General features: G+C 38.6%; 1 protein-coding gene across 1 annotated transcript; it reads right to left on the bottom strand.

Annotated features, from left to right (window-relative positions):
• Window positions 1-1,060: 1,060 nt before the first annotated feature.
• Window positions 1,061-25,130, bottom strand: LOC141430999 (ceramide synthase 5-like). The gene is made up of 8 exons (XM_074091925.1): window positions 24,840-25,130; window positions 21,373-21,487; window positions 13,384-13,605; window positions 8,149-8,370; window positions 6,524-6,642; window positions 4,801-4,945; window positions 2,455-2,543; window positions 1,061-1,605 (listed from the first exon to the last, which is right to left on the bottom strand). Exons 1-8 carry the CDS (start codon window positions 25,016-25,018, stop codon window positions 1,596-1,598), a joined length of 1,101 nt encoding a protein of 366 aa, XP_073948026.1. The 5' UTR covers window positions 25,019-25,130; the 3' UTR covers window positions 1,061-1,595.
• Window positions 25,131-25,317: the final 187 nt, after the last annotated feature.

The following is a 25,317-nucleotide window of genomic DNA, read 5'->3' as shown; positions in this document are numbered from 1 at the left end:
GAATGGAAAGTCAACAACATTAAAAAAAAACCTGAAGAAAAACTAACCTGGCCTGTTAAAATATTCTGTGTTTACTTTAAAACTTTTAGCAACCTACATGGTTTTCAAAAAAATCCTGTACTATAATTGAACCCACAAAGGCTACTGATACAATACATTGAAAAACATTGAAATTATAACACAAATAAAATTGTTTTTTATCGAGATAGTCTTGTTGACTCAACTTCCATACAAAACTTATACTTTTCAGATTTAATATTTTTCCACTGGTATTGTATAGTAATCAGTAATGTGGGTTAAATTATAGAAGAGATTTATTTAACACCATGTAGGTATATCGCATTTAAACGCAAAATGGAATACATACTAATAATATAAAGAAGATTTATGGAAGCGATCACCAGTACTTTAATAGTAACGGAGAGATCTGTTGATCTAAAAATCAAAACGGCTGACAGCCAATTAAATGTTAGTCTCGCACTTTAGTCTAACCTACTAGAGCTTCAATCAAACATATTTTTCTTTAAATAGTACTAAGAAAAAACATAGTGAGCTAAGGCTGCTGATACGCTTGAGAATTTACTTGTAATGGGCATTCTAGCGAATGTTACATTACCGGTAAAAAGTCACAAAATAAACAGGAACGTAAAACAGGAGCATTCTAGCGTACGTTCTAGCGAGCATTCAAGTGAAACGAAGGTAAATTCGCTACGAGCTTTTCGCCGAACATCCATCCGACATTATCGGGAATAATATAAATGAACTAAAAGAATTTCTTTGCTCACCCGCGACCTTATGATAGCTAAGTTTATGCAAGATATGCGTGTTCATGCAGTTCCTCCATCTCCACACTGTACGAACACACAAATCACACAAACCCATCTATCACCACCAACCACGACACTACACTGACGCGTTTCGAACTCAATCAGAGCTCATCTTCAGAGCAACACAACCGTACACCATGCTACCAGATGTTTAACATCTCGCGGGTCGCGGGTGAGCAAAGAAATTCTTTTAGTTCATTGATATGGACATCCGCAAAGTAACGCCACAATAAATTATTTAAAATGGGAATAATACACTCGGCGGCAGAAAATTTGGCCCATTCAACTCAACATACAAATTTAATTTACCTAGCTATTACTGCATACATTTGCGAGCCAGATTTTTCGCCGCTGAGTATATAATTGTTGACGAACATTTAAGGTCTCGAGGCCTTGGGGCAACAAAAGAGTGAAAACGGCTAGTCTCGCTGTTTTTATCATCATCATCATGTCAGCCGAAATACGTCCACTGCTGGCCATAGGCCTCCCCCAAGGAGTTGTTGTGTTAACGATGTTTTGTTACAAGTAAACGCTCAAGTTTATCAGCATCTTAACATTTAACGTATGAGTTATACATATCCGCTTCAAACTAGTAGGTACTTGTGACGTATGAGAAAGTATGACTGGACATGGAAAATGTACCTTATCCCCGAGGAATACGGTCCAGCCGCGCTTACCCCGCGTTCCCCATACGTCACGCTTCGTAGATAAATATAGTGTATGAAATACTCAGTCAGCGCCTGTGGTTAATTACGAAGTGTCCGGATTCTATGTGTCCCTGAAAATTTAAAGAAATGACTGTGTCACATACAAAATATATATGACTACAATTGTTTGAAAAAAAAAACACAATTTCATAATATACTAGCTTTTACCCGCGGCTTCGCCCGCGTAGAATTCGGTTATCGCGCGCTGTTCCCTCGAGAACTGTGCATTTTTCCGAGATCAAAAGTAGCCTGTGTCTCTCTGGCCCATAAGATGCTATGCCAAAAATCACGTCGATCCCTCGCTCCGTTTCGACGTGAAAGACAGACAAACATGCAAACCCACACTTTCGTATTTATAATATTAGTATGGATTGAACGAAACGCACGTAAAAATCACAAGTGAAAACGTCAATGTAATTGACAAGTCTAAAACGTAACAAATAGTTACACACTCAAGTCTCAAGTGACCTGTACTTTCTTAACCTCTTGTCTCACAACGTCTTATATAGGACTTAGTGTAAGGTGACATTGGACTCTTTCATAAGTGAGATAAAGTTTCATGTTCATAAAACGAAAATTTTAGTTAAGCGGCAGGAGGTGTACGAAATTTGTATTTACCTACTGATATATAACAAAAGCTGTATATAATTTTAATCACAATTACTCAAAAAACAAACACTTTAGTGAAAGTCTTATCCATCTTATGCTTTCCACCCCCATATTGCATCCATCGGTCGCCCATTGGTCATTCTGGAGCCAGCAGGGCTACTACGAAACTCGAAGTTCGTGTCGTGCGGTCCCTCTGACACTTATACTATTTAATACGAGAGCGAGAGGGACGGTACGATACGAACTTCGAGTTTCGTAGTAGCCCTGCAGGGACGGAGGTGACTCTAATACTAGGTTCGACAAAAACTCACTTCTTGTTGTTGGCGCGGGCGGGCGTGCCGTTGGAGGAGCGGTTGGAGCTGTCGCTCATTTCCGAGCTGCTGCGGATGTCACCGTCCATCTGTGAACACAGCACATCACTGACGCGAGAGAAAGAGAGACAAACATTCATTGACACCAATTCGATACACAGAAAATACATTAGAATAAAACAAAAACTTAGGGGCTGTTTCACCATCCACTGATTAGTGTTAACTGGCGGTTAGGCGTGATGCCGTCTCTATTTGTTTTGTTCGAATAGACGGAGATGGCATCAAATTTAACCGTCGGTTAACGCTAATCAATGGATGGTGAAACAGCCCCTTAGAATAGTAAAAGAAAAAAAATCTTTCACTATTAGAATGGTAAATTAAATAATAGGGTTCCGTACTAAAACTTCAATAATGTAACTCAAAGTGTAATAGTAGATTATTGTCGTGGCCTGGAAGTAGGCAATTGCTGGCTGAGTATGAGTATTAAACGGACGAGCTTGCGAGTCCGTTTAACTAATACGAAGCCAGCAATTGCTATTCCGGCCGAGACTAATATAAATCTTTTCTCAAAAATGGTGAATAATTCTGAAATGGAATAAACTTTTTCTCAAAATATATTGTAAAATTTAATTTAATTCCATAATTTTTCTTATGCTTTCCCGCCTTTTTTCATTAAAAAATAAACTGCAGGTGTATTTTTCTACCGAAAACACCACAAGCTATTTCAGACCCAATAGAAAAAGTCTGGAGTTCCAACAAAATATCTGATACCGGCCATTAGACTTGGCTGTATGTATACGACTTGTGCCAATATCGCCATGGCCTTTTTAACTTTAAAAAAAATGTGACTGATTACAGGCGCGCTAATTCATTATCGTCGAGCTAGCGCGCCTGCAATCGTTTTAACTTTTTAATTTTCGCTGACCATAAACTATGCACTTCACCTTCTGATATGTAAACAATAATGTCAACTTTTACGGTCATTTTTGAGAAAAAGAAGTTGCCATAAAACATCTTTCATCGCATGCGCTGTGGAAACTATTGATGATAGAACAAAAAAATGTTCTACGATTTTAAAGGATATATCAATATCTACAAAAAACTTCACGATACCATATCTCCAACTATTGTAGTAATGTAACTACAACTACTTTTTTACATTTTAAAAGTTGACTGAAATGCCGACTAGAATCAGACCATGTTATCCATACCTTTTTGCAGTAATCCTTATCCAAATAAATAATTTTATATTCAAGACGGTTTCAATACCTGTAGATTACTTTTTGAGAGTTCTGTGTTCAAAAGGGTTATAAAAACAGGACGCTATTACTAAAACTGTCCGTTTGTCTGTCTGTCACTAGGCTGTATCTCATGAACCATGATAGCTAGACAGTTGAAATTTTCACAGATGATGTATTTCTGTTGCCGCTATAACAACAAACACTATAAACAGAATAAAATAAATATTTAAGGCGGGCTCCCATACAACAAACGTGTTTTTTTTTGCCGTTTATTGCTCGATATTAATAACGGCAACAGGTAGTTGCTTGAAATATTCACAGAATATTAATTTGTATATTCATTCACTTTAAAAATACACAATTAAATTAAAATAAAGTAAATGTTTACGCCTTTGATAGGCAGGAGTGGAGCAAGAGAGGAGAGGCCTTTGCCCAGCAGTGGGACACAAAAATAGGCTAATAAAAAAAATGTTTAAAGGGGCTCCCATACAGCAAACATTTTTTTTTGCCGATTTTTGCTAATGTCTTATGTTTTACCTATAGGTACAGAACCCGACTCGCACTTGGCCGGTTTTTTTTTTTGCCCATGTGAAGCCGGGGCGGGTCGCTAGTTAATAATAAAGAAAAGGACGAAAACGTGGGTAGTTGTGTGTTTGTGTTAGTTTACACATCAGCAGTGCGCGTGTTGCAGCAGTCGCTGCGGCGATTTAAATCAAAATCTGCTTGCTTCACGTCAACAGCTCGCTAGTCAGATCAATTTACCAGAATTGTTATGTTCCTAATGTTAAATAATGTTAATGTTCCTAGTAGCAAAATTTCCATTCGCATTTTTACCCACTATGGTTTTTTTACTGAAACATATTTTCACCGTAGCGTTTTTCCCCAATTTGAATCGACACACAGTGTCAACGGAGCTCCGCTCAGGCGGAGCTTCTATTTCTGTGTTTTAGTAGAAACCCATAGTGAGAAAAACAGTAAATGGGAAATAACGCGAATGGAAATTTTGCTACTAGGACATAACGTTTCTGGTAAATTGATTTAACAAACCCAGCAGCTTGACCCCTCTTCTTTTTAAACGACTACCCAAAGGGTTATTGGCGCTTACCTTCCCGGCGTAAATGGCCTTGTAGGCTATCTGCAAGATGAGCCAAGTCCACACGATGTGCAGCGCCAGCAGCAGACAAAGCAGGGAGTTGAAGATATAGTACGCCGGGAACATTGGCAGCAGCATCGGCGCTCGGATTGTAGTACTGGAAAACAGTGATGTTATATTGACGACTTGTTAGCGTAGCGATTATACCAGCATCACCAACATCTGAGCTCTGGAGTCACAAAACTCCGTTTTCTAACCTCTCGCTCGCTCTTGGGACTTTATCGGATCACTCGCTCGCACTTTACAGCGGCTTGTGAGCGAGAGATCCGATAACCTCCCAAGAGCGAGCAAGAGGTTCGAAACGTGGTTTTAAAGCCCCAGAGCTCATATAATAGCGACGTCAATCCCACTAGTCCCACTATTATTAGAAATGCGAAAGTTTGTAAGTCTGTCTGTTTGTTTGTTACTACATCGCGTCTAAACCATTGAATCGATTTAGATGAAATTCGGTATACAGATAGTTTGAGTCCTGGAGAAGGACATAGGATAGTGTTTATCCCGGAAAATGGCATAGTTCCAGCGGGATAGCGATTAACGAATAGCGAACGAATTGTACATAAAGTCCATTGTCGTAACTCTTTTCATACTTGGCTGGGTTCGAAAGGGATACAGACTGGATTATTCGGGTCCATCAACTTTTTAGTGTTGGTATTCTGCCCCGTAACCCAGGAGACATCAGTGATACGCTTCGTTAGAAAGTGTTTGCAACGTACCATCAGTTAAATAAGTGGTCTATCAATTTTTGGTTCCTATCAAATGAATATATCGCTAAAGTCGAACTTTCAAGTTGACAGACACGTCTATTGGCATTATTGTTTTATGACATGCAAACGATTATCAACTTTAGGGTGGTAAGTGGTAGAAAACAAGCTATGACTTGCCATTGTGTTATTAATATGCCATGACGTTTTAACGGTAATCATAGACGAGTACATTAGCGGTCTCTTGTCATGTAACTGTTTACTCGTGTTTGAACTTTACATATAAGAATAGAAAGACGTAATTATTCAAATATATTCACGAAATCACGTATAGTATATTAGTCAAGGTACCTATATAGCTAATGAGTAATGTTTTTCCATCGTATTTTGTCGGAAAAGTTCGCATTGATCATACCTACTGAAGTTTATCGAAGCTAACAAGATATAATACGAAGTTTACCGACAAAATACGATGGAAATACATGATTCAATAGATCTGTATTGACATTGGCAAAGTGTAGCCGATCTGCTACATGTAAGAGATTAGTACACAAGTACTTGTAGTAAATTTCAGAAAAACTAGATGCCATAATAATATTAAACTTACTTGGTTAGAGAACCTGATTACGAAGCTGGAGCTCCCGGGGCAGAGATTTGTGTGAATAATACGAATGTTTGTTCTCGGGTCTTGGATTTAAGTATGTATTTATCTATTTAAGTATGTTTATCCGTTGTCTAATACCCATAGTACAAGCTTTGCTTAGTTTGGGACTAGGTCAATTGGTGTCAATTTTCCCGTTATATTATTATTACCAAAGGAGCAGAGGCAGACCCAAGAGGAGATAGCGGGACGACCTGAGCGCTTTTCAGCTCGATTGGCAGGAGCATGCTCATGATAGGGAAGAGTGGCGGAAGAAAGGGGAGCCCTTTGCTCAGCAGTGGTACATATTACAGGCTACATAAAAAAATATTACCTCCAAATAATATAGTAGGGGTAGATGACAATGCGCGTCGTGATCCACGTGAAGATCAGTCCCAGGAAAAGAGTGTCGCAAGTGCGCTGGTAGTTGGCGTATTTCGTCGCTTTTACCGCCTGAAATGACACATTACAATTTTCAGGAATATACATGGCAATCAATATTGATACATTTATTACGGACTAGAGTTTACCCGCGGCCTTCGCACGCGTAAACTATTCCTGGTAGTTACAATAGAAATTCCGCCAATGCCGGGATGTTACAAAATTCCCCTGGGAAATCCCAAAATTTAAATCGTGGTCTTCATTGAGATTGTGTTAAAAACAACGTGTACAAAATTTGAACCCAGCAGTTGAAATTTCAAGATTTTATCCCTATCCCGTGGGAATATCGGGACAAAAAGTAGCCTATGTGTTATACCAGACGTCCAGCTATCTACGTACCAAATTTCATCCACATGCGTCCAGCCGTTTTAACGTGAAGGAGTTACAAACATATACACACACACACACACACACACACACACACACACACACACAAACTTTCACATGTATAATATAAGTAGGATTGGTAATTTAGCACATACGAGACGCCAGTGTTGCCATGCATAGCACGCTTGAAAGAGCCTGACGAAATCGTTTGTCAATTGTCAGTTTTGTAAAAGAAGTCTGGCCCGAGCCGACAGTCTCAGGAACTGTTACGCGTTTTTTTATTATTAACCAGGCCTTTTTTCAAGATACTGTGAATCGATGTGATTATGGCATTACCTAACTACTAAAATTTTAGTGAATGCGTGCCGTACCTTCTTAAAAGAAAAAGAAAATGAAAGGAACGAAAGTGACAGAAAGAGAGACAAAGAAAGAGATACTGAATAAAAAATTTTTTTTTTCGAGTAGAAGCTATCTACAAACAATAATCGGCAAGATTTCATAGTATACGAATGCGCATAGAAGGATTTGTCGCGACAGTGGTTTCGGCACAAACTTAAGTTATGACATGTTTCGTCTTAACCCCCCCGACGCAAAAAGAGGGGTTTTATAAGTTTGACGTCAATTTATGTCTGTCTGTCCAGCTGCCTGCCTCTCTGTTTTTTTGTCTGTGGCATCAAAGTCAAAGTATTTTATTTGTTAAACATAGGTATAACTGTATACAGTGGTAAAAGAAAACATTATAGTCTCACCATGTAGCTCTTAAACGGATGGACCAATTTCAATGCGTTTTTTTACGTAAAACCGAGTGTTCTTGCAATACTTCATAGGTAATTGGTTACTTCAATTGGTTCAGCCTTTCTGGCCATGACAATGACGGGTGTTTTTCAACTTTTACGTTATCTAATTAATATCTTTTATGTTATTTATGTTATCTAATTGCGGTAGAATGTAATAGTGGACCCGCCGGTGGTGGTGGAGTGGTGTCCGCGGACCGGGAGACCAGCTGTCGGTAGGCCTCCAACAAGATGGAGCGACGACCTGGTTAAGATCGCGGGATCGCGGTGGATCCGAAAAGCACAAGACCGGTCTGAGCGGAGAGCCTTGGGGAGGCCTATGTCCAGCAGTGGACGTCTTTCGGCGGACATGATGATGATGATGATGATGTAACAATGGATACATATATATGTATACCTCCACAAATATATCAGCGCAGTCATGCACCAGCAGAACGAGGGTCCCGATGCGATGCAGGTTGCAGACCCAGCTGAACGAGAGCAGCGCGATGGTGGCGAGGTGGTGCACGAACATCTGCCAGAAGTCCTTGCGGCGCACGTCCCAGAACTGGGACAGCGTCAGCGACCAGTAGAACGCGGATGACACCATGTAGTACCACCATATGTCGTTTGTAACACCCTGGAATAACAGTATGGTAAGTGTACAATACAAAGTAAGTATACAATACAAATGTCCTTTATTGACGATCTCTTCCAGGTAACATTTTTCAACAGAAAGTAAAGACTAGATTAAAGCAGTAGATACAAAGTATAAACGAATTATTCGCAGGTGGTAGGACCTTGTGCAAGGTCCGCCCGGATTGCTAACACCATCTTGCTCGCTAATCCTGCCGTGAAGCAGCAGTGCTTGCACTGTTGTGCTTCGGCGTGGAGAGTAAGACAGCCGGTGAAATTACTGGCACTTGAGGTATCCCATCTTAGGTCTATAGGTTGGCAAATACCCCTGGTGTAGCAGATGTTTATGGGCGGTGGTGATCTCTTACCATCAGAAGACCCACTTGTTCGTTTTCCATCCAGTCGAATAAAAAAAAGACGAAGTCGCGGACAACAACTAGGTATCAATGAAGCAGCGAAAACACTAACTTAACTTCAGTTAGTTCCTTAATAAATAGGTAGGTAAACGATCAGAATGTGATAAAGTTATTGGATATTTTGGCGCTAAATAGAGAGTTATATTCACATTCGCTGAACATTCTTTACATCACTACACGCTATCTATTTGATTAATTACTAACAGTTCACACAAATAGATGAATCACGCATGTCTACTGATTTCTGATAGGAATCACCCCGATGTTATAATTATGAGTCGAATCAGCTGATCACTATGACATCATTCGGCCTTTGAACAATGTTATGGGCTAAAGGGCAACACACACAGAGAGCGTGCGCGGGTCGGGTCGTGTCCGCCGCGTGAGCCGCGCGGTTCGTTGTATTCACACAGAGCGGGTCGGACCCGCGGCGGGCCCCCAGCGGCTATCAATGTTGCCAGTTTAGTGACCTAGTCCCTAGAAGTGACGACTTTTGCTTAAATCTTAGCGACCGCAAAAAAGTTTTGACGAATAAAATGGTTTATCCGGCGACTTTCGGAGTACAAATTAAAACAGTTCTAGAACCGATAATAGATACGACATTTTTGTCAACTCGACACATAATTATACAGTGCCGCGAGATATATGTGGAAAACGACAAACGCGCTTGCGCACCAAGGTCAAACTTTATTTACTTACTTCCAATTTATGTAATGATGGGCGATGGATGAAATTTTTAAGTGGCTGATTTTTTTTATCGACAGGAATAAGCTTATACTAATTAATGGAAAAAAATATCAGATTTTTCTGAAGCACCAATTAAAAAAAAAAATATTTAGATTTTATTCTCGCCAAAATTAACTAGTTACTGCGCATGACTACGGTTTTTAGGGTTCCGAAGCCAAAATGGCAAAAACGGAACCCTTATAGTTTCGCCATGTCTGTCCTTCCGCGGCTTTGCTCAAGGACTATCAATGCTAGAAAGCTGTAATTTTGCACGGATATAAGTAAACTATGCCGACAAAATTGTACAGTTAAAAATTAAAAAAAAAAATTTTTTAGGGTACCTCCCATAGACGTAAATTGGGGCTGTTTTTTTTTTCTCATCCAACCCTATAGTGTGGGGTATCGTTGGATAGGTATTTTAAAACCATTAGGGGTTTGCTCAGACGATTTTTCGATTTAGTGATTTGTTTGCGAAATATTCAACTTCAAAGTGCAAATTTTCATTAAAATCGAGCGCCCCCCCCCCCTAAAATCTAAACCGGTGGGTGGAAAAATTTGAAAAAATTCAGGATGGTAGTAAATATATCAAACTTTCAAGGAAAACTATAACGACTAGGTTTGCTTGAGAATTATTAGTAGTTTATGAGTAAATAGCAGCCTAGGGTATAAAATATACCTTAACATGGAAGATTCCGTATAAAATACAAAACCTTAAATAATATTACTTAATTTTTTCGTAATGGCTACGGAACCCTATTTTGGGCGTGTCCGACACGCTCTTGTTATTTAACAAAACCGTCCTGGAACGAATGGGTATCAGCTCAGCTCAAACAGTTTATTATTTTTTAAATCGTAATCTATCGAAGATTTGCACCGCAAATACCGCATGGGAATTATTGTTATTGAGTACCACATCACGTAACAGTTATCTGAGCCTTGTCTGACAGATTTGTGATTCTGTATTTAGATATTAAACAACAGCGTCAAGAGCACCCTCATATCAGCTATTTTATTATTAAGTTAGTGCGATTGTTTTTAATAGTAAATAATAATAGTAATAATAAATCCGATTGTTTCGGGCAACATGGCCCATGTTAATGAGTCAATGAGGGCTATCGCGTATGAATTCGCCACTAGAGGCGCTAGTGTAGCGTGAGGTCTCCGAAATGTCAAATCTCATAGTTTTTAGGTGAGCTACGCGGGTTTATTTATAATTAGAATAATTTTGTTAATATTTTGCAATATCTGAAATTAATTATGGCAAAGATGCGTTCCGGGGCAATGAATGTCTGTGTTTTGAGACAGTTTTGTCTTTCGGAAACCTTTGTCCTCCCTTTTTTCCGAACAAAACGGAGACTATGCAACACTGTGGCATGCTCGATATTTTTATTGTACGGTTTTAAGGTGTATTAAATATGATTTTAATCTAAACTTTGTTTTCACGCCCGTAATAACAGACTTTGAAAGCCATACTTAAAAACCTCACGCAACAGTGCGCCATCTAGTGAGACAAAAAACGATAGCCCTCATTGAGTTAAGTACTCGTAGATACTCGTGGACCTAGTCTTTGGATCTAGTCTTTTTGGAGACGCGTACTCGCAAGACTCACTAGTACGTCTCACCTCTAAATTGGACTAACTATCATTTCATTTCGTAACATCATCGCTAACCGCGTGTTGCGGTTTGCTTGAATTAGATAGATTGTGAGGGTGTAAAAATCTCAATAAGTCTGACAAAACATAGATCTTTCTACAAGCTTTTACTTAACTTGCCTTGCAGGTGCAGGTGGTAGGAGACCTTGTGCAAGGTCCGCCCGGATTGCTACCACCATCTTGCTCCTGCCGTGAAGCAGCAGTGCTTGCACTGTTGTGTTTCGGCGTGGAGAGTAAGACAGCCGGTGAAATTACTGGCACTTGAGGTAGCCCATCTTAGGCCTCTAGGTTGGCAACGCATCTGCAATACCCCTGGTGTTGCAGATGTTTATGGGCGGTGGTGATCTCTTACCATCAGGAGACCCACTTGCTCGTTTGCCATCCAGACGAATAAAAAAAAAAATGAAATGTATGTTATTGTTTTGGTAAAATCTTGCAAGTTCGTTTCGACCCACTTCCAGAGCTCGGATTGACTTGAAATTTGGTATATATATCGACAGAGTTTGAAGCCGTGGTGGCCTAGTGGCTTGACCTATCGCCTCTCAAGCAGAGGTTCGTGGGTTCAAGCCCCGGCCCGCACTTCTGAGTTTTTCGAAATTCATGTGCGAAATTACACTTGAAATTTACCACGAGCTTTACGGTGAAGGAAAACATCGTGAGGAAACCTGCACACACCTGTGAAGTAATTCAACGGTGTGTGTGAAGGTCCCAATCCGCACTGGGCCCGCGTGGGAACTATGGCCCAAGCCCTCTCATTCTGAGAGGAGGCCTGTGCCCAGCAGTGGGACGTAAATAGGCTGGGATGATGATGATGATGATGATCGACAGGGTCTCGACTTAACCTCGTATGTGAAATTTAATGGAATTGGAATATCTATTTTAGGATGTGTAGCTAAAATAGTTAGGTATTCAAATTTCGTAAAATTTCATATACGAGTCTGTCAGAGATCCATTGACATGTAAGTTGGATGACAATGCAAATAGTCAACAAAAAATAAAATGTTTTCTTTAACAGAAACTTATATGAAGAAAATCCAACGCAATTCGAGGGGTGATATTGTAACAACAATTCGGTTACTTCACCGTATTGAAATATATGTTTTATTTTAAACAAGAGTGTATTTTCGTGGCGGCATTACAACAGCAGGGCTACTACAACACTCGAAACTAGAAGTTCGTATCGTACCGTCCCTCTCGCTCTCGTATTAAATAGAAGTGTCAGAGGGACCGCACGACACGAACTTCTAGTTTCGAGTTTCGTAGTAGCCCTGCAGCCTGCAGTATCAGTAAGCGAACGAGAACGAGGCCGTATAAAATAACTTTGTATTAAATTATTTACTTTTACTGCTTTCCGATCCTGGTTGTGATAATAGCGATTGTTTTGCCTTAATGCAGCGTTTGCCGTCAGCGCGATCTGATAAGCATCGCAGTTTATCATTAAAAAAAAAACCTGTATTGAACACAGATAGATAATTTAAAGCGCTTTCGGAAAATACTGTAGCACAAATCTTTTGATTTTAACCCTTTTTTTCGAATTTATCCCTGAAAATACTATACAGATTGGAAAAATTGGTGGACCCTAGAGGTAAAGTCTTAAATCCTTTAGTTAGTTAGTTAATTTTACCTAAAGGAAACATTCTTTTATTTTTAAAAAGAATCAAAATTGCATTTAAAGATATTCTTAAACTCACAATTACTCACAAAGCACAGATTAACTTATTTACATTAAAAATATACGTTTTGAAAAATCTCACGTGAGATTAGGGAAGGGAGGAGGGGGTCGAGCCAAACCTCACCCAATCTCACGTGGGGTGGGGGAGAGGATAGTCTCGGCAATATCGCGTTTTTTTTTCATAAAATTTATTAGATTCTTAAAAAAATATTATTTTTAGATTTCACGTAATTAATGGATGCCCCCTGTGCCCTACGCTTTGTGCATAAGGGTCAATCAACTTTTTAGTGTCCCCGTAACTCAAGAGACATCAGTGATACAATTTCTTCGCTTAAAAAATATTTGCAACGTACTAAAAGCATGCTTAGAATGAGCCATGTAGAAATTGCCTTATATTAAAACTGTCACAAATCCTAACTTTGGATCTAACTGGATTTGCACCCCATAAAATCATACTTTTAATAGATGACCCAGGAGACGTTACCATGGCAACCAGCTACACGTTGAATGACCCATAAGCACCTACTTGGCTACGTGATTGCGGCACTAACCTGATGCGGATACCCGATGTAAGCCTGGTCGATGTCCCAGAGCCACGGCTTGTCCCACAGTATGAGGATGCCGAAAACGAAGTTGCAGACGTAGAACGTGCACTTCCACGCGTTCTCGCAGAACTTGACGAGGGTCGTGGGCTTGTCCTGGGATCGGCGCAGGCGCCACCACCGCTCCACTTGCCGCTCCGTCATGTCCACTTTCTTCGCGAGAGCTGCCAGCTGTTGGAAAGAGTAATAGTACATTACTGTAGAGGCCGGCAACCCCACGTTTCTGCCGAGGCTTGTATAGTGCTTTACTCAAACATGACATGAAATAAAATAAAAAACCAAGAAATCAAGTTGGCGGGACGCTAGTCTGATCGCCCTGCTTGTGTGCGCGCGCGTCATGCTGGCTGCTGGCGGCGGGCGGCGCGGGCGGTGTTGCCGCAGAGCGCGCGTTGAAACAAAAGACGGTCGCATTGCCGGCCAGCGGCCTGCAAGGTTGTATGAAATCTCTTTGCAGGCCGCTAGAGTGACCGCGCGCAGGCTGCCGAACCGCAGCGCCTGCAGCGCGATACTTCTCAGCCTATTATTTGTAACACAACGTCAATATTTCATGTCATGTTTGAGAAAACAAAGGTTTGTTTAACGGGTGTCAGTCAGCTAATTAGAAAGTCTTGGTGTGTTGGCCTAGTAGTTTGACTTATGGCCTCTCAACACGTCTGCATTGGATCAATTCCAGGATAGGCAGCATAAAGCCGAGTTTATACTTGCAAGGAAAATCGTGCAAGTTGCATTACATTGCGAGGCCGTAAAGCCAACGAGTTTGTAGTGGTCAATCGAGCGCCGCAATGTAATGCAACTTGCACGATTTTTCTTGCAAGTCTAAACACGGCTTAAGACACCCGTCTTTTTTACATGAAACTGACAGTGACAGTCTCTCAAGCAGTGTCGTGGGTTCGAACCCTGGCTCGCACCTCTGAGTTTTTGTGCGTAATTATCGGTAGGTAGTGCCACGAGAGTTGAAGTGAATGATTACACACACAGCTACAAAAATAACTAATTGCACAAAAGGGGAATGAATGAAACGAATGAGTAAATGTCAAAATCCTGCTGTCGTCACACGACACGACATGTTCTTGTGTGCGTGACTTCAACTCTGGTGGCACTGCCTATACATATTTGAAATTTACCGGTATGAAGAACAGAGTTTTGTATCCTGTAAAATTGCCTAGTTCCCGCAGATTAGCGATAAATGATTTTTTTGCGGACAGAATCGCGGGCAAAAACTATTAATAAAAATATATTACACTACAGTACCTACCTACTTACATTATTATATTACTATTATATTATTTTTATTGTAATAAAAATTACGATAACAATGAAGGTAGTTGTGTGCCGGTGTTAGTTTCGTCGGGCAGTCGTGCGAGCAGAGCGTTGGCGCGTAGTGCGCGTGTTGCGGCAGCCGCCGAGTCGCGTGCTCCTATGAAGAAGGGCTACGAAATAGCCCGAAACATGTCGAGCTAAACTCGATTTAAGACGCGAGTTATCCGTTACAATATCCGTCAAAAATTACTAATTCCTTTATAAAGTAACTTATTTTATAAAGAAATCGTTCAAGTGAGTGTAATTAAAGCATGATTATAACTTATTCAGAATTAAACATTACGATAATGAATTGATCATTATAGTCATAACATTACTCATTAAGTTGATAACCTACTACGCCTGTACCTTTATACCTAGGTGATACTTGTGGTATCAGTGCAAACTTCACTTGTCGTACGACTAAGTTAAATAGATACAAAAACCATGGAGTAACTAACAGACAGAGTTAACAAGAGCTATCCAATGAAGGTCTTTTGACAGGTGGCGCTAATATTGATCGCTAGATAGCGTTGGTATTAACTATCCTAAAACAGCTAACAACTCTTTATCAACCGCGACATAGGTGGAATCATCGATAGTATCGATTGAGCTATATTTTTTAAAATTTAAGACGATGGCGTTAGTACCGTGAGATCCGTTTGACGTTATATTCTTGCTTGTGATTGGCTCAAATAGTTATGAAGCAAAACTTGACTTGACACAAATATCAGTTGCCACAGATAAGTTTAATTTGGCAGTAATTTATAGTGTCTCGTCGCTTACACCGTACTCCGTCTATACTAACTGTTTTTTTATTCCCTTCATAGAATAAAGCCATGTTAGTTATGAAAATGACTTACTTTATCATATTTACCTTAATACTTTTTTTCTGTAAGCCGCCATTTTTCAGTTCAGCACAACGACAACGGTCGGTTTGAGACGTATTTTTGACGTTTCCATTTCCTCTCTATTGGTTAGGTAATCTCTCTTTAGGTATTCCGTATTAGAATATCAAACAATTTAGATAATAAACCTTATCGCTACGAACTCATCGTACACTGGTATCGCGAATTACTTTACGTATTTTTTTTTGGCCACTAACTGTTTTATCAGGCAAAGTTCTTGAAGTTTACATATTTCTTACAAGACCTAAGTCTTACGCGCTGACGTTCGCGATTGCTTTCACGATGAGACGGCATCACATTTAACCGTCGGTTAACGCTAATCAATGGATGGTGAAACAGCCCCTTAGTAGGAAAACGATTTAAGGGACGCCGCGACTGCGACACGCTCCTATCCCACGTCTCTTTTGTGTGGATTGCGCTTGCGCTTGAGGCATCAGGACGCGGAATGGAGCGAATGGCCAAATATAGCTCTGGATAGGGAGATGTGGAGGCTAGCGGCCTATGCCCAGCAGTGGGGCATTATACAGGCTAAGTATGATAGATGAAGATAAAATATTAGCCGTTGCACGCGACTTCGTCTGCGGAAGAATTCGTTTATCGCTCGCCCTCGGGATTAAGCTATTTTTCGGGATAAAAGGTACGACATGTTTACAAACGCGTGTTTCGATCCACAACTGTTGGAATAGCGATTGAATAACTGCTGACATCCTACTTATATAAGTAGCATAGTAGCATTATCTTACTAATCTTATCTTACTATCTTATCTTACTAATATTATAAATGTGAAAGTTTGTGAGTGAGTATATTTGCTACTTCTTCACGCTAAAACGGCTGGACGGATTTGGATGAAATTTGGCAAAAAGTAAGTTTATAACCTAGATTAAAGCATAGGATACTTTTTATCCCGATATTCCCATGGGATAAGGATAAAATCTGTAAATAATAACCGCTGGGCTTAGCGTCACATATGACAATTTTATTTATTTTGATACGTTCCGGAGACGTACTTAGTGGAATAGATTTTGGGGGTATCCGATAGCACAACCAACAAGAAAAGTCAGTTTTTTTTTTGTCTGTCTGTCTATGGCTATTTCTAGGGCCGGTAGAACGTGACGTGTCAGATATTTTTACACGCTCCGTTATGGCAGTTTTTTTTTGGCTAATAATTTAACAAGGCTTGAGTACCTACACCAAACGTGACTATGCCAGCCTCATTTGTATCAGATATCATTATTAATGCAGGCGACTACATGCCTTTGGAAATAAACGTTTATATATATTATATGCGATATTAATATAATATATAATTAAGTCATTTTTTTTTGAAAAAAATGCATTTGCGTCGTTGTTGCAATAGAGGTGCGATATCAGTTCACGGGCGAATATTTAGCGTTTTAGCAGCGTTTTTTTTGTCATTGGTGTCTTCCCAGGTGTTATTTAAAGAGGTAATGCCCAGGGTTGTTTTTTTATGAAAATTGAAGACAATACCGATGCTGAATTTAGCGTGATTAAAATTCTTGTGACTTCTCTTTCCGTTGTGCTATATAAACGTGGGATGCTGATGACGTTTGACCACGCGGTCAAAACGCTCAAATATTTGCCCTCACGTGACTGTACTTCGGGCTTGTGAACATCCGCACCTAGGCTTTCTATTCAGTTGCAAGACAATATGCAGTTAGCCCGCTGCGGCCGTGACCGCAGTTTCCATTCGCCGTTTTGTGCACGGTGTAAACGGGCACTTCATTTAATATTGAGGACAGCTGAAGTCATCAGCGTAGGTTTGCTTACTGACTAGAGGTTCCCAAACTTAATACAATAAATCTTTATTGAACACCAACACACATATTTAGTAAGCAGTACAGCAGTATATATATACCTATATATAGATAGAGAACCTTAATCTGCTCTCGGCGCATTTATTTAACCCTTCTAAGGGTTCGGTGCCTGTAGGGCTACTACGAAACACGAAACTCGAAGTTCGTGTCGTGTGGTCCCTCTGACACTTATACTATTTAATACGAGAGCGAGAGGGACGGTACGGTACGATACGAACTTCGAGTTTCGAGTTACGTAGTAGCCCTGCTGAACAGAACTGGTTCTACCTTTCTTGGCATAACCAAAACTTAAAAAAAGAAAGAAAGAAAAGAATAAATTTATGTGCCAAATTTCGGCACAGCAAAAAGAAAAAAAATACAATTAAAAATAAGACAACCATATTACATACTCTAATACTTAAAATAGAAATGTTTCCATTAAAAAAATATTTTCTAATACATTTTTTTTGCTGAGTGTACTTTTTATTAACTGCACTTGCATTGTCATTCGACCTGTAAACTGTGTGCCAAATTTTAAGTCAGTCTGGTCACTGGAAGTGGGTCAAAATTAACTTGCAAAATTTGACCCAATAACAAACAAGGAAAGTTAATAATTAAATTCAGAGCTTTTATACCTGCTGAGCTGGCAACGTTGCATTTTTGTTAGTTTTTCTCGATTATTCCATAAAATTAATGAATTAAAAATGCGGTTTTTAAAGAAAATAAAATTATATACCTACTTATTAAGAATAGTATTATAGGTTTAGTTGATTTTATTTTGTTTTTTTTAGTTTTAGTTCACATTGTTTTTATCATAAGAAGAGTTCTATAAGACCACATTTTTAATTTTCATTCAATTTTTATGGAATAATCGAGAAAAATTAACAAAAATGCAACGTTGCCAGCTCAGCAGGTATAAACGCTCTTAACAACTTGTATTAAGTAGTTAATATGAAAAAAAATGTCGTGCGTTCCATAGTTTTTATTGTTTCAATTAAAGCTTACACAAACGATGCAGTTTGGGAGCTTCTGGATTAGACTCTAGGAAAAAGTGCCAAGAACAATGCTTCGCCCACACCGCGGTGGGCGAAATTTTTGTCTAATAAATAATAACTCGACGCCCACATTTTGGGAACATCTCAGACTCAAATTGTGATTCCCTTTACTGTTACTGTATCATAAAAGATTACACACTCCCTCCCAGTTTCAGCGAGCTCATTACAAACTTTAAATAGCAATCAGAATTAGACTTGACTTGAATGAATATAAATATGACAATAATAAAATTTCATGTATCCTTAATGTGCGTGCGTGCGTGCGTGCGTGCATGCGTGTGTGTGCGTGTGTGTGTGTGGGTGTGTGTGTGTAATGTTATTTTTGTAGGTTTCAGGACGAAGAAGAAAAAAAAGGTCTTTTCTTGCCATAGCATTTCTGTAAATATTATGAGAATTATTTATTTAAACATTAGGCACAGTCAAGGGCAAAGATATGTTTATAATTTAGTACCTTGTCTCTGTATGTCTTCAGACAATTTTGTACAAAAGTTCAAACTTGAAGTGACAGCGACAAGGTAGTAAAGTATAAAAATATATGTTAGACGTCCTTCCTCTTTACTAATGAACTCAATAACGACTCCTCTCAAGTATTACTACTTAATTACTTATCCAATAATCCAATCATTACGTGATTACGGGAGGAGGGGGTCGAGCCAAACCTCACCCAATCGCATGTGGGGGAGAGGGTGGTCTTGGCAAATATCACGTATTTTTTTTCGGCAATAAACAGTGTAAATTTGTGTGAAAATTAGGATAAATTAAATAAAAAAGTTTCTGTACTAAAATATGACTAAATCATATGTATATTTTTAGTTCGATTTTTTTACTGTGATTCTATACTACGTTTTACTTTATTTCATGTCTTGTTTGAGAAAAGCACTATACAAGCCTAGGCCGGAACGCGGCAACCCCCTACTTCCCGACCTCTACAGGAACGTACTATTGATTTAAAAACTGTGTAAACTTTGTAATAAGTTTGCAACTTTGTATCTTGAAAGTTATAAGTAGGTATTTAATTTTATATTTAATGAGGTCATTCCTAAAAATCCTGACACTTGCCAAGTCCGGCCGCAATACTGACAAAAGGTCAAAAACCCTGACATGTCAGGACAAATCCTGACTGACGTATGGCAACCCTGCTCGCTGGCGTCCAGTTCGCGGCCATGCAAGGAGTCAGGTTTCTTGGCTTAAGACATTTAACACGGGTGCTCTTCATACACGTAAATGATCACGATATCATTCTTCGGAAATTCCAAGGGAATATAGTAAAATCTCGCAATTCGTTACATATCTAGTCGCATAACTTTCGTAAATCGTAATGTAATGTTTCTCAGAATTTTTGTTAAGTATCGTTTTTTTCCCCGCCGAAACCATATTTTTTTCTGAAATTTTTAAATGGTCATCCTATAGAAAACTGTGGGTTAAGTTAGGTTTACTTTATAACAATTCTGAATGGATTCAGAAAGAAAAAGTTGTGACAAACAATACATTCTGATCGCGTTCGCGTTCTCTTTACGTTTAGTTTAACCAAGGTTTAAGCCGGGTTCCGAACCGGTGGTACTTAATTTTTTTTTACATTCATAAATGCTTGTGCTTGTGCGTGTGCCTAGATTGAATAAAAATATTTTGATTTTTACTTTGACTTTTGACTTAAATGACCGACTTATGAAATATGGTACAAGACCTCAATCTACAGCAAAAAAGTGTTGCGAAAAAAGCGATGTTCAAGTACGCTTTGTGGAGCATTTTTTGTTACTTTTACGTAAAAAACGAGCTAGCTTTTTTTATGACATTGACATACATGTCGTGTTTTTAAAGATTAGGTACGAAAAAATAAAATGATAGAATAAAAATAGGTATGAAGTTAAAATTACGATGACATAATTTGATCACTCGATCAAAATATACCTTTTCAAAGTATGTTATCACATGAAACCCTTTTTTTCGGTCGAACTGTCGCTGTGACTCAGGCTTTTACAGCTTACCGGAGAAAGGATTGAGCTGCCAGACGGGCAACTTAGCAAGGGGTAATTTGAACTTAGCATGCCAAAGGGTACTCCTATTGAGCCGACCTCGACGACGACGACGACGACTTCGGACGCTAAGGGAGATTTTTGCAGGCACATGGAGTTTTTACGCTACACAGTTCGGAAAGACAACATTAAGCCCTGTCCTGACACCTACCTCGTTCTCGTCAATGCAGGTCATTCTCAATGGTTCTTGAACGCATGATAGAGGATTTAATATAAGGACGTAGATAAACAACAATCAATGTGTTGTCAGAATAGAATATTAAGATTGAGCTGAAATGCCAAACAAACGTGTTTCTGTTTTTTTTACTAAATTTTATTTAATTTCATTACTTGACTTCCCCCGCGGCTTCACACGCTTAAACCATTACGTCCAGCTTTAGGATAGAAATTCCAGAATTTTACTCAATTTCTATGGAAATTAATAAAAATTGGAGTAACAGACATAACAACACACACGGACATACGCACACGAATGCACGCACTTACCTACGCACGAACGCACGCACACACTCATCAGAACTAGGGCTACTACGAAACTCGAAACTCGAAGTTCGTGTCGTGCGATCCCTCTCGCTCTCGTACTAAATAGTGTAAGTGTCAGAGGGACCACACGACACGAACTTCGAGTTTCGTAGTAGCCCTGCTGATGCGTGTGACACAGTACACGACACAGTGGCACACACGCATCTGGTCTGGCATCTTTCTACTATACAGTTGGGTGAAAATCAAGTTAATGATTCCGTCATACTCTTAAACACGATACATATCATACATAGCTCCAGCTAAGGCTAATATGCGTGTTAAAAATAAGTATTAAGAATATCTTACCTTTTTAGTGTTAGGAGCAGCTCTGTAAGCAGTTTCAAGCTTAGGATTACTGGGGCACTTTTTATTCCTTCCCTCCTTGATGCCGAGCGACCGGCCAAATGGAGCAAAGACATAGCTGCAAGAAAAAACAGTCAGTCATCATGGAGTAACAGACATAACAACACACACGGACATACGCACACGAATGCACGCACTTACAATCATGAAATTTGGCACGGTTTTTTTTTAAGCAATGATAATGAAATTCGCAATTGCTATACTTTGGAAAAAAAATACAAGTTTTTATTTTAATTCAAATTTTTCCCTCACCTCATCTTTCCTCATCATTCAGTGTTGCAGAAAATTTACAGGCTTATGAAACATGAATTAAAAAAGTATAGCAATTGCGAATTTCATTATCATTGCTTAAAAAAAAACGTGCCATATTTCATGATTGTAATCCTTTTCATTGAAGTTTATATGGGATTTTATCCCAATCTGGGAATTTCAGGATAAGAAGTAGTAGTCAATCATCTGTACTTATCTGACTTAATAGAATTCAGGTAATGATATAGGGCTTTCTCTAGCTGACCCTATTTATTATAGCTACCGAAAATTAAGTAGTAAAATACACAGTTACTAATGTTACCTACAGAATAATAATTACTCATTCAAGAATTATTGATACCCTTTGAATGAGTTTTTTATTTGATTATTATTTTTCTTTCACCTATGATAAAATGATGTTGTTTAAAATATAATCATTGGTACTAAACCCTTTGTCTTTTGCCTGACTACCTGGTTTGTTAAAATTGACTTTTCTATTGTTTGCGTTTATAACCAAATGCATATGAACCTGGTGCAAAAGAGACGGTAAATATTATGACAAGGATAGCAAAGAATTTCTAGAAGTAAATATGTTTACTTATGTTCTTTGGTTCATTAAGTTCATGCATTGTTATTTAATTTTTTTTGCTCAGTGTTTATTTCAATGACTTTGTCTTTACATTCTTTTCATACAGGTATTTACTAAAATTATTCCTTAAACATTGATTTCCTTCTACAACTCGAGTCTTCCATGATAGCATAAAAATTGCAATCAATAGTGTATGTTTTTGACAAAAAACTATAAATGGAATCAAAAGTTGTAAAGTAAACAAAACATGATCAACAGAGCCTGGAATTTTCGCAGCAATTTAGATCTGGCATAGTGACATCACTTATCGACTTCTTATATATTATATTATATTCAATATCGATACACAACATGTTAAGACAGATTAAAAGTAGAGGTCAACAATAGACAATTTATCGTTAAAGAGCACTCTTCCAATTAACTTTTGAGCAGACGAAAACGTTGAAATAGACATAAAATTACCTATGCGTTATGCAATGAAAACAATGAAAAATGAAAATGTTGTAGTGCTAATTAGTATACAATTAGTAACTTTATAAAAGATATTTATTACAATTAATATTTTACGATAATATCACTATCAATATTATTTACTTTTATGTAGAGTCGATAAGTGAGAAGTCACTATGACAGATCAAAAATGCTGCAGAAATTCCGGGCTCTGATGGATGATCAATATACTTTTGACAACATAACTGCACTATTACATTACTGTGTATCAGGAACAAAGTCATTCCAAGGTATACTTTTTTTTTATTAGTATGAGATTGAGGCAAACATATACTGAAGTGTATACTGAAGATTAAGCTGTGAACTACTATGGAATGGTATTTGCTCCAATCGTCTTTATTTCAAGATAAATTCAACCTAGGGCTCTTCAAGGCTGGAATAAATAGGCTGTTATTGAACCAGTGAGATACACCTCTGGCCTCATCTGCATTTTCATGGGTCAGTTTTAAGAAAAAGAACATTTTTTTCCAAACAGGTCCTAAGTTTCTAATCTGACTTATTGCCTACTGAAAACCTTTTTTTTTTCTCTTTTTTTTGTTGAGGCTTTGAATACTCCAGGTGATCATGTCAGCCTCATGGGTGCTCGCTCATTTTCCCTATGCAAGGCACATATTAAAAAATTGGTAAAACTAAAACTACTAACACTAACCTTAAAAATTTGCGACATGCTTAAAAAAATTATAAGGATTTATTTAAATTATGATTAAGAGGTTTCATTAGCCAGATTTATACTTCCAAACCAGGAAGCAGGAAACATGGCCTATCTAGTTTACCATTCCATTAAATTTTAGGATAGCATGTCTGAGTCATTTATTATAGTACAGCCTGTTCAATATAGGAATGGACAGAAGGAAAATAGGGTCTTTCTTTAGGAAGTCATTTAATAAATTGCATTATTTTCAGTGTACAGCCAAACTTAAATCTTGAATATCGAAGACATCAATATTAGTTTATTTGTTAAATAGGTCTTGCCCGCGACTCTGTTCACATAGAATTTGTTTATTGCGTTCCCGCGGGAACAATGCAATTTTACGGGATAAAACTAATCTTTGTGCTTACCTGAAACTTGTACTATCTGTATACTGAATTTCATCTAAATCGGTTCAGCGGTTAAGACGTGAAGAGGTAGGTAACAAACAAAGATACAGACTTACAAACTTCCGCATTTATAATAAATATTAGTGACATTTGCTTTGCTTTCATATCATAATTTAAAAACAATAAACAATTTATCCTATTTTGTTAAAAACAGAAACGTCTTCCTATAAAATACCTAAAGAGGAAGAGGTAAACAACATTCTGCAAGAAATGGACCCTTTATAATATTGTTAACTCAAAGAAATATTCTGTACATATTTATAGCTTTTTATCGCCAGTTTGGTTCTAAATTTTATGACCTTTAATCATATATTAATACAAACACTTTTCACAACTAAAGCACTGCACCAAATTGGATGAAATTTGGAATGGAAAAAAGCTTGAACTTCATAGCAGGAACTAAGAGTAGTATATTTTAAACAGGGAATGAGAGTGGATGAGTCCACGAAACACAGTTATTAAATGTATAAATATAAATTGAATTAATATTATGTAGCAGATTACGTATTAATATTGTGTTATTTTGTAAGTACATTACATATTATCTACTAACAAAATAACAAAATTATGACTTCATCTTATTATTTCTTTTATTCATTATCATTATCATCATTATTACAACTGCAAAAAATGTTTAGAACCCCTTCTTCTGTGACCTTCTAGTCTAATGTTATCCTGAATGGACTATAATGGTGATTTTTCACCGGCGAGGCGAGACGAGACGAGGCGAGACGAGAATTGAAATTTGTATGCATTCTCACGCGCTCGCCGCTAGCCGCCGCGGGCGCCGCCATACAAATTTAAATTCTCGTCTCGCCTTGTCTCGTCTCGCCTCTCGTCTCGCCTCGTCTCGTCCCGCCTCGCCTCGCCGGTGGAAAATCACCTTAAGACCTACTCGTATCCGCTGTACCGCGGCATTTCAGCCCAATGTTTTAGATAGGTATAAAAATAAACCGGTACTTACTTCTCCATCAGGAAGCGCAGCGCTATAAACACCAGGGCCATTGGTATGGGGAACAAAACATGCCGATGGTTGGTGTATGCAACCTCCTTATCAGGCCCGGGCGTTAGATCGGCCCACGTTTCGTTGGGCGGCAACCACACGTTTTCACTCCAAAACGCATCCAATAACGGCCGCAGCATCTTCGACAACACAAACGGACACTCGTTTTCACTCCGGAAGGTAAGTGTGTGATGATTTACAGTAATGATATGCGGGCAACGAACGACACGCGACGCGCGACGGGTACACCAGAAATAAGGATGAAAATTGACAGTACCTTGACATTTGACGTTGACAGTTTTGAAGCGTTATTCACTTTAAAACACATGCGTGCACAAACTATACAGTATACAGTACACTATTGTAACGTGTCAATACGCTGATGAAAGAAATACGCTACCGCAAGAAGACAAGATAATATAAAATAATAATAAATTAA

Source organism: Choristoneura fumiferana, chromosome 9, assembly GCF_025370935.1.
Source record: "Choristoneura fumiferana chromosome 9, NRCan_CFum_1, whole genome shotgun sequence".
In the NCBI taxonomy this organism is placed as follows: domain Eukaryota; kingdom Metazoa; phylum Arthropoda; class Insecta; order Lepidoptera; family Tortricidae; genus Choristoneura; species Choristoneura fumiferana.
This window is presented reverse-complemented; position numbering and strand designations above follow the sequence as displayed.

Coding starts and splice junctions, on each gene's coding strand:
- LOC141430999 (XM_074091925.1), bottom strand. CDS start 25,018: ATGCTGCGGCCGTTATTGGATGCGTTTTGGAGTGAAAACGTGTGGTTG. Junction 21,488..24,839: donor CTGCGCTTCCTGATGGAGAA/GTAAGTACCGGT, acceptor TTTTTCTTGCAG/CTATGTCTTTGCTCCATTTG. Junction 6,643..8,148: donor GCGCTGATATATTTGTGGAG/GTATACATATAT, acceptor GTGTCATTTCAG/GCGGTAAAAGCGACGAAATA.